This window comes from Garra rufa, chromosome 10 (genome assembly GCF_049309525.1).
Source record: "Garra rufa chromosome 10, GarRuf1.0, whole genome shotgun sequence".
NCBI lineage: Eukaryota > Metazoa > Chordata > Actinopteri > Cypriniformes > Cyprinidae > Garra > Garra rufa.
This window is the reverse complement of record NC_133370.1, coordinates 27,319,999-27,330,949: the sequence shown is the minus strand read 5'-3', so window position 1 is coordinate 27,330,949 and position 10,951 is coordinate 27,319,999. Positions and strand designations below refer to the sequence as shown.

The following is a 10,951-nucleotide window of genomic DNA, read 5'->3' as shown; positions in this document are numbered from 1 at the left end:
CTCATTCACTTTCACCATGACTAGACTTACTAGATCTGTGTGGAATGAGGTCGAATGATGTGCTGTTTTGATATTCTGCCAGTGTTGCTGTATACCGTGGCATTTAAAGGGATACTCCACCTAAAATGTAGAATTCTGTTATTATTAACTCACCCTGCATTCTGCAGAACACAATAGAAGATATTTAAAGAATGCTGGTAACCAAACAGTTTTGGATCCTATTGACTTCCTTTATAACTAACAATATTACCAACATTCTTCAAAATACTGTTGCACACATTGAAGACTGACACGGAATAGAAGAAACTGTTGAAATAAGTTATTTTTGTTTTCTTTGCACACTAAAATTATTCTATTAGCTCATAAAATTAAGGTTGAACCACTGATGTCACATGGACTATTTTAATGATGTCCTTACTACCTTTCTGAGCCTTGAATGTGGGAGTTGTGGTGCGGTCTATGCAGGGTCAGCTCTCAGATTTCATCAAAAATATCTTAATTTGTGTTCTGAAAATGAACAAAGGTCTTCATTTTTGGGTGAACTATGCCTTTAACAATGTTCATGTTATGAAATGTTTAAATATTATGTAATTGTGGTCACACAACAATATGAAACGATAGGTCTTCAAAGTGAAAGCTTCATTTTCACAGCAGATAATTAGAGCATTTCCTGAAATGTTAGTAAACTGTCTGCTGTCCTGTAGAAAAAAAAATTGCAGGTCCCACAAATTCTTTGGTTTTCCAGCATTTTTGTGTATTTGAACCCTTTTCAACAATAACTGTATGATTTTGAGATCCATCTTTTCACACTGAGGACAACTGAGGGACTCATGCAACTATTACAGAAGGTTCAAATGCTCACTGATGCTCCAGAAGGAAAAAAAAAACATGCTTTAGGAAACCAGGGGTGAAAACTTTTTGAATTTGAAGATCAGGGTAAATTTAACTTATTTTGTTTTTGTATCTTCTGTAGCCAGTACTAAATAAAAAAATATGATATTTAGCCAAAATAAGAAAAACGTACACATCTCCATTCTGTTCAAAAGTTTTCACCCCTGGCTTTTAATCTAAAAAAAACTCTATTTTTCCACTGTGTACCACTTCCATAAACACCGCACGCATAGGGGCTGTCATTGTTGTTTCGCAGACAATGTTATGCCAGAGCTCGGAACTTGGTGTACATCGATCTAGTACGAGTTCACGAGTGGAAAGTCACGGGTTTGACTGCCTTTCAGGTGCACTTTCACGGGTAGAAGGTTGGAAAAACACGGGTAACGGGTTGCCTGGAACGCGGCATAAGCCTATGGGCAAGACTTCCAGTTTATTAGCCATAGGAAAATAACAAGAAAAATAACATGTAGTAAACGGTAAAACTTTTTGTACTACAAACCAGTGTGTTCATAATTAAGATAATACATAATATGGTAAGACACCAATTTTCAATATAATAAGAAAACGAGCTGTTTTATACAGCTAAAATAGCTGGATACGGATGAAACCAGAAGTCAATAACATTTACAAATGGTCGCGCCCACTCCTATGGGAAAAATAAGATGGAGTGTCTTTTATTCGTGGTGACATATTTCAGAGACAATTCAGAGTGTGCCAACAGTAGCAGCGCCATGATTATTTTTAATTTTACATTTTAATAAAACAAAGTGCCGCTCCTTTCATTTAAACCAGTGTGCGTCCGCCTGTTATTAAAAGCTTAACGCCTAAATCAGTCAAATCATATAATTTGACTGTCATAAAAGGCAGTTTTACTGTGGGACATGCTTTATTTTAAAAAGAGTTATTAAAGTGTTCTTCAGGTGCGTTCTGTGCGCATACTCCAACACAGAATTAAACTCAAACAACTTGGGGTTTGAAGCGTGCACATACATGGTCAAAATACCTTTTTGAGTTGAGTACTGATGAGCGCCGCCATGTTGGATTCTTCCGTTTGGATGCTCTCGTCTTCCAGTCTCCAAAAAGAAAATCCATTTTGAAACGGGTAAAAAAAAAAAATGATCGACTGAATTCATTGAACTGAAACCTTTTCAGTATAGACCTTTTTCCTGAGTAAACGATGAGCGCCGCCATTACGAATTCTAACGTCAGATTAGAATGCTTTTCTGTTCCGGTTTCCATGGGAACCCATTCAAATAGCGTCCATCTGTTTTTAATGTAGCTAACGTCTGCTGCTTCGTGTCATCTACACACTCATTAAAGTGAGGCACTGACAAATGACGGTCATTGCGACATTACCAAGTGATGGCGCTATGGAGCCATGTGCTTTTTAAAAACATTTTAATAGGTTTAACATTAGTTTATTAGCTCGGAATATACCCTAATTTGACTAGAAACAATGCAGACCGGAAATGCAAAGCATTCTTTCAGTTAAGAGTCGGACTTACTTCCGTGTTCAGGAAAAAACGTCTATAACTAAATAAAAAACCGTGGGCAGGGTTAAGATGTGCTGTTGTAGGCTGCCACAGAAACAGCAATACGCTTAAGAAATTCCTGTTTGTTTTGCGTACCAGCAAATCCGTCCGTGTCCGGCGCTGTATGCCTTGCATAAACGACGAGAAAAGAAAACAAGCACGGTTTTAAGCGCTTAAGTTAAAATAATGTGTGCGAAATAATAAAATAATGTATGCTCTTATCATTTTGTGGACAAAATCATGCGCAGTTAACTTTGCGTTGCTTCATGTTATCTTCCCACTGGCAGCCAATTTTTTATTTATATTTTATTTTCATATATTGTTGTTGTTGTTTCTGTTGCCTGCCGAATGTACTAAAGTGATTATTTCCAAATTCGACATTCAATAATAATACTCTAATAAATCGTAATCTGGTTCGTTTTGACTGACAACGCAATTCGCAATGCGCACGCTCCGGCCATTCGCGCGTCCGCCAAAAGAATGCAAGACTCGAGAATGGAGCGCCCAGGTGGAGCAGAGAGTCGAAACTGTCCTGTTCAGTACTTCATTTACAGGTCAGATACATCTGTAAATAGACTATTTACTATTTGTTTTGTTTACTTAGTTAAGCATTAACGTTAAACTGCTTGCAAATATTATCAATAGTAGTCAGTTTGCTGCAAAATTAACAAAATAGCGTAGCAAAGAGTAGGAACTTAGCCTACAAATATTCACATTGTTTTATAACACGTTTAGAGGGAGCTAAGGCTAACAACAATGCAACCCTTACAAAAATTAACCATGTTTTCACTAAAAACCAAAAACCATTGTTACTATAGTTAAACTATAAATTAACAAAAGTTTTGCTACACTTTATGGTATTTGTAGTAAAACTCTGGTTATACAAATTGTAATCAAAACACGGTTACTACTACTATACTTTCATCATAGGCCTAATTAAACCATGGTTAATTTTCCTAAGGACAAAACATGACCCATGATAATGCAAAAAAAATAAAAATAATAAGTATTAGGATTTTACTAAAGATATATTCAAGATGTAGCTATTATTGTAGGCCAACAGTTTTGACATTTAGGCAAGATAAAACAATAGCACATGGTCCTAATGTAATACTTACATTTTTATAAAATGGTAAATGGAAGTTCAAGAGATCATCTTTAATTATGTTGCGTAGCACCAGCCAATGGATTATACTTTTTTATGTGATAATAACAATGGCTTTACAAAAAAATAATAATAATAAAGTCCATTGTTTCAGAATTTGTTGTGGGTTTTTGGGATGGCCTGGATGAGTGTGAGATTTCCCAGCCTGAAATTTTGTCCCAGTCCACCCCTGTTAAACGATGACAGGTGAGTTACTTCTAAAAAGACGATCATTGCAACAATGCAAAGTAACGAAACTATGGCGTCATGTGCTTTTTAAAACAATTTTCATGTTTAACGTAGGGATGCTCATTTCGGTTAATTTTCCTGACCGACAACCGCTGCTCGTTATCCGAACATTAACCGTTAACTGATAAAATTAGAATAATAAATTAGTTTAAAATAAAAATAAAATGCACGAGTATCTGTGATGATACATTAAAAATACAAGCAAATATTTTATTTTAACGTGCAAACAGCAGCATACAGAGCAACAACAAAAACTGTATTGACATATACTTAAATTATCACGCATCAGCAGCGGTTCTGAGAACAGAGAAAATCTGAATGAAAAAAAAAAGAATAATATAAATAGGCCTACACTAAATATGTATAAATTAAATAACTACCTAATTAAGATGACAAAACTAAAACACACTGAATCCTTTTATGCGCTTTGAAGAACTGTACCGGTCTTATTCTTCTCGTAGGACATAAAAATATATAGCAGGCCAGCCAATACCTCAGTGTGCCTAGTTTTTAACATGTCCACATGCTGTACGGATAGGCAGGACCACTGTCTGTTAACTCTTAGATCCGCGGAAAAAAAACACCATCACAAAAACCCTTTCAATTTGCGGTTCGGGACTTCCATCCACTGTCATATGCGTGTGGAGAAGCGCGTGTTTTACAGAGTTCAGCAATAGCCAATCACAGACATGTATGTTGATTTGATTATCACTGTGGCCAATCAGAGGAGGCTATGTTACAATCCACTCACCAACCAAAGTGCCGGTTTCAGTTTTGCTGAAACTACACTTTCGCGAACTCTCTTATTAAAACAAAGAAAGTGTTGGCATTATATAAATAAGAGATTAATTGTGCAGTGTAAAGGTTATTTTATTACTTTTTAATAAGTTTATGAGATTGCGATGAACTACTCTAGGATGAGTGATAGCTTTCCAGTGATTGTAACGGGAGCGCCTATTGCGCACTTTCTAGACTATAATTCATTCAGAATTTGAATACATTCACTCACGGATTCATTCTCTGATAACCCAATAACGCCACTTGCCATTGAGTTGCATATACTACATCAGTTTACTAAGTAAAGGTGAAGCAAAATATGTCTGTACAGCCACACTGCACGTGTCGACATGCGCACGTGAGTAAACAGATAACTTACAAATAGCATTATTTCTTTCACCATGCAGCAAATGTAAAAAAAAAAAAAGAATAGAAAAAAACCCTTTTAAACCGTTTAACTGATAGTAATAATCGGTTAAAATTCTTACTGTCGGTTAACGGTTAAACGGTCAATATGAGCATCCCTAGTTTAACGTTATATTATCGGCTTGTAAAATATTTAACTTGACTAGAAACACCAGAGACCGGAAATGTAAAGCATCGTTCAAGTGAGACAAGACTGGAAAAAGGTGGATACAGAAAAATGTTTTCTTGCGTTCCTATTTAATAAAGTCAGTTATGTCTTTCATAAATATAAACAACTGGGAAAGAGATGCGTGTCAGTGTGTTAGATCTGTGCATTTTGTCTTAAAGAGATAGCAGCCTAAAACACACTAATGACTGTCTGTCATGTTTATCAAACAACAAAAGACAAAAAATAATTTCCTGTTCTTGACTGAATCACTTTATAGCTTTAAGATCAATTAAAGTTCACCTCAGGTTTTAATGACCATTTTGACAACTGATTGTTTATGCAATACTGTGTTTTTTTACACTGTGTAGATAGGTGCCTCATAGTCTTGTTTTTGCTCTTGTTTAAAATTGGGACGATTGGTATCATCCAGAATTTTAGTATTGGTGTACTGCTGTTAGATAACATGGTTTCAGGTTTTACACAAATGTGTGGAGTAATGTAGTGCACTTAACTTGTTATTCTGATGTATTTATTTACGTAATTATGTCATGTAAATCGGTATTAAGTTACATAGTTTTGTTTACTAGTGGTCACATACTTTTGGTCCTCACTGTATGTACTGTAAATGCATCTCTTTTTCTTGAGTGATGTTGTGTCAGAGCTGCTGGCTAGGTATTAGTGAGGCTTTGAAATGTATCCTGAGTTTGGAGTCTTGGAGATCACAGAGACTGTGGTATACTGTGTGTCTAGCTGTGTCATATTAACCCGCAAGGCTAGTGCTTACATCTAGATTGACGCAGGAAGAGAGCATCTCGCTGCACATTTGTGTGTAACCATTTTTATCAAGGTCTCAGTGACCTTCTGCACTAGTTCAGGTCAGGTCATTGACACAGGGTGTGTACTGTGCATATAGAGACGCTGGAGTTTATCTCATGGGTGTAAAAAAAATCATCCTAATAAAGTATCCTAGGTGAATTAAGTAAATGCTTTCTTTCTGTTTTTCCTTCAGTTTTGATGTCGAGAATGGGCTGTCGGTGGGCCGCAGTCCTCTGGAGTCCCAGGCCAGTCCAGGCTCCGGCCTTGTGCTGCAGGCCAATTTCCCTCACAGTCAGCGGCGGGAGTCCTTCCTGTATCGCTCCGATTCTGACTTTGACCTTTCACCAAAGGCCATGTCCCGAAACTCATCTACGGCCAGCGAGCTGTGAGTATGATCCTCTAATAACACTTAGGAAATGTAAAGACTTTACATATTATGTCATTTATGATAGCTTTCAATTCTTTTAACAAATTTAACTTTTTATTTTTTTAAATAACTTTATTTTTTTAAATATATATATTACACTACCTTTCAAAAGTTTTGTTTTAAGATTAAAAAAAAAAAAAAAAAATATATATATATATATATATATATATATATATATATATATATATATTAGGGCCGGGACTTTAACGCGTTAATTTAGATTAATTAATTACACAAAAATAACGCGTTAAATTTTTTTAACGCATTTTAATCGCACTAAGTTTTGCACCGCGGAACGTTTCTCACTGGGTGAGATTCGGCGGACCGATTATACTGGAGCACAAACTAGCGTTCAGACAAGCCAAAGAACTTATACCAAAGAAGCTGCGTCCGTCCTAAATAGTATTGAATGTCCCAAATCGTAGTATGTTTAAAAAGTATTCCAAAGATTCCCGGATGGTCTACTACTTAACGATTAATGCACACTCTTAACTGCTAATATTGCCCGCAACACACTGCGCCGTGAACGAGGATTCGATTAGAACTACAAACACGCATAAAAAGTGTTAAAAAACTACAAACATGGAGGATATACGCGACCAACGGACAGGTAGAGAAAGGGGTTTGAGTGATAAATAATCAGTGTGTAACCTGATAAAAACTATTTTTTTAAATGTTATCCGCGTTATATTCCATGTGCAGCAACATTTATAATGATAGGTTTGGTCATTAACGTTTAAATGCATAATTAAGCAAACACAAGAGCAGAGTTCTCGGAATGAAAGACTCGTTAAAGAACGTGCCTCTTGCTACCCTATGCTTGCTACACTTAATGGCAATATTGCACTGGTCTGTTGGACTTGGTTGAACAAAAATAAACAATATTTTGTTGCTTAAGCTTATGTATTCAGTCATTATTCAATGGTATACTAAAAATCCATGTAAAAATCTTAATTCTCACTGTTCTCAGGTCAAATATTTACATGCGATTAAAATGCGATTAATTTCGATTAATTAATTACAAAGCCTCTAATTAATTAGATTAAATTTTTTAATTGAGTCCCGGCCCTAATATATATATATACTTTTATTCAACAAGGATGCATTACATTAATAAAAAAAAAAAATGCTAAAATATAAATATATATACACTAAGATTTTTAATGTTTTTCAAAGAGTTCTCTTCTACTCACCAAGCCTGCATTTATTTGATCTAAAATACAACAACAGCAGTAATATTGTGAAATATTTTTTACAATTTAAAACAGCTGCTTTCTATTTAAATATATTTTAAAATATAATTTATTCCTGTGATCAAATCTACATTTTCAGCATCATTACTCCACACTTTAGTGTCACATAATCTGTCAGAAATCATTCTAATAAGCTGATTTGCTGTTAAAGAAACATTTATTATTATTATTATTATTATTATCAATATTTAAAACAGCTGAGTACATTTTCTTCAGGATTCTTTGAGTAGAAAGATCCAAAGATAAGCATTTATCTGAAATAAAAGAACTAAAAGACCTTTTGGGGAAAGAAATGGTAGAAATGAATACTTTTATTTAACAAGGATGCTTTAAATTGATCAAAAGTGATGAAAAAGACATTTATAATGTTACAAAAGATTTCTATTTCAGATAAATGCTGTTCTTCTGAACTTTAAATTCATCAGAGAAACCTGAACAAATTCTACTTGCTGTTTTCAACCACATAATAGTAATAATCTTTTGAGTAAATCAGAATATAAAATGATTTTAAAAACTCAGCTTTGAAATCACAGTAATAAATTACATTTTAAAATCTATTCAAATAGAAAACTGTTATTTTAAATTGTAATAATATTTCACATCATTACTGTCTTTACTGTGTTTTTGATCAAATAAATGCAGCCTTGCTGAGCATCAAAAGGCATAAAACATCCTACAGACTTCAGAATTTTTAAATGGTCACCAGTCTCAACCAGGAAAAAACAAATATAGTTTTCATGTGCGTGTTGTTTGAGTCACTGCAAGCTTCATGTGTTACAAGCTGCACAATTGTGTACTTGAGTTCTGTTAATTAGGACTGTAACCGTTTGCCTCATAACAGATGTGACTTACTCCAGCTGGTTGATTATGTCTAAAACACAGTTCTCCCAAGACACACTTTTTTAATGGTGTATTACATGAAATCATATTGCTCGGTCATTTTGGAAAATCCAAGGCGCTGGTTAAAAACTCCTTATTATTACCACTTCCAGCTGTTCTTTCCATCTAAGCACGCTTGCATGTCAGCTCTGGTTTGCCGGGATCTAGAGTCGGAAAAAAAGGCCACCGCATTCTTGTTTTTCTGCAGTTTATTTTTCCAGCCTGCGTCAAAGCTAGTCACCCAAATCGAAACACCTTAAGGCTGGTTTGCACCGCCCCAATAAACAGCTGTTTGTCGGAGTGACGTGAACTAGTGGTCACCAACTCTTGCTTGTCTTTTCAAAGGGAAGAGAGTTTGAAGCACTGGGAAGTCAACTGGCTTAATCGGTGAGAAGATGTAGAGAAATATTGACCTGCTCTTGAAAGGGATGTCCTGCATTTCTCCATTACAGAATCCAGACCAGTCTAACCTCAGAGCTGCCCCTGTTTACTCTTCACCGCTTTGGAATATATGAATAAAGACGCAATTCCCTAGTTCGGCTTCTCTCCCGCTGCTCCTAAAATACACGTGCATGACACACCCTATTCGAGCCCATCTGTGTTCTTATTACGTATTCCCATGCGCTTTTAATGTAGGATATCTAATATCCCATTGGAGAATCTGAGGTGCCTTCCTTGTGCTGAGCTGTTGCTGTATTTCCATCCAAACTGCATGTTAATCAAAAGCGCATTACCGGCCGCTTGCTTTTTTGAATGATGGTGTGCTGTAACCTGAAGCCGACCACATCCTTAAGTCCCCGCATTAAAACTCTTAGTCATTCTTTTTCACTGATCCTTAAGTAATTTTATGTGCCTCCTTTTATTAGTTGGAGATTAAAGGGCTGTCTTTTCCGATATGTAATTTTAATGTTTGATTTGTGATTTGTTAATGTCTTTTTCTCTTACAGACATGGAGAAGACATGATAGTTACACCATTTGCACAGGTTGGTATTAGAGCGGGCCTTGAAAATCTGACATTAATGGGCATTTATAGACTTTGCGTCATGTGGTTCCTCTGTTAAGGAACATGGTAGTCAAACTTTTAAAACTTTTACAAACTTAAACTATTTTAAACTATCTGGTCAGACTTTCTCAAGCCAACTTCAAAGTTTGTTTCGACGAACTTTTTTATCTAGTTTGATTTAATCTGCTAATATTTAGAAGTGTCTTTTTTGTGTAAATGGAGTGTGCTGCCTTTGGCATTGGTGGGAACAGCCCTTCCGCTCTTATGCAGCTTGCTTTACGTGGGATTTGCGTCACCGCTGTACTCGGTTTACAAAACAGGCTAGGAATTCAATACCGCATTTGTCGATATGGATGCTGACAGATGTGAAATCTGCATGGCTTTGGAAATCAGATACCCTTCATGTCCTTTCGAAACTCCAAAAGAGCTGCAGAATTTCAGACAAGCCAGACGTTTTACACAAATCTTTCATTTTCTAGGTCACCTCACTGTGTAAAATTTCTTCTCTCTCACTCACTGCGAAAATCGTTTTTATTAACCTGTTTTATCTTGCTTTTACTATATATACAAGTCTTTACTATAACTTTTTGCGATTTAGCACATCCTTGCTAAATAAAAGTATTTATTTCTTTCAAAGAAAGAAAGAAAGGAAAAAAATGACTGACTCCAAACTTAAAACATTAGTGTATATTGTTAGAAAAGATTTCTATTTTAAATAAACTCTGTTCTTTTTAATGTTTTATTGATCAGAGAATCCTGAAAAAAGAATCAGGGCTTCCAAAAAAAAAAAAAAAATTAAGCAGCACATCTGTTTCCAAAACTGATAATAATCAGCATATTAGAATGAATTATGAAGGATCATGTGACACTGAAGACTGGAGTAATAATGGTGAAAATTCACTTTTGCATCACTGGAATAAATTCTATTTTAAAGTACATTTAAATAGAAAAGCACTGTTTTAAATTGCAATAATATTTCACAATATAACATTTTTTTTTTTTTTTCTTTAAAAAACATTACAAATCCAACTGATCTCAGTCTTTTGAACAGCAGTTTATATAAAATAGAAAAGAAAAATTATATACTGTTGTATCATATATAATAAAGTGTTATATTAATGTTATGTTTACTAAATATTATAAATTTAATTTAATGAAACAATTTCACATTTATTTTACATTTTATAAATTAATAAGTTAAGAAGACATTTTTTAAAAAGTGCTCTGGAAGCATCTTACACAGTTTGGCTTCATCTTAATATTTTTTAAGGGGTTTCAGTATTTTGCTGGATAATAGTAATAATACAATCAAAATCACTAATTTCCCATTTCTATAATGACCAACACAAATTACTGCCTGCTTTGAGATTTTTTTGGACGTTAAGTAATGGTGAAAATACCAGTA

General features: G+C 34.8%; 1 protein-coding gene across 3 annotated transcripts in view; it reads left to right on the top strand.

Moving 5' to 3' along the window:
* pde4ca (phosphodiesterase 4C, cAMP-specific a) overlaps nucleotides 1-10,951 on the top strand; it is a 47,553-nt gene that overhangs the window by 24,129 nt on the left and 12,473 nt on the right. For 2 of the 3 annotated variants that reach the window (XM_073849747.1, XM_073849749.1), the window contains exons 2-4: nucleotides 6,177-6,368; nucleotides 8,888-8,929; nucleotides 9,490-9,526. In XM_073849747.1, the coding sequence (XP_073705848.1) occupies nucleotides 6,177-6,368; nucleotides 8,888-8,929; nucleotides 9,490-9,526 (271 nt within the window). The remainder of the gene's footprint in view (nucleotides 1-6,176; nucleotides 6,369-8,887; nucleotides 8,930-9,489; nucleotides 9,527-10,951) is intronic. The other variant, XM_073849748.1, reaches the window with a different exon arrangement.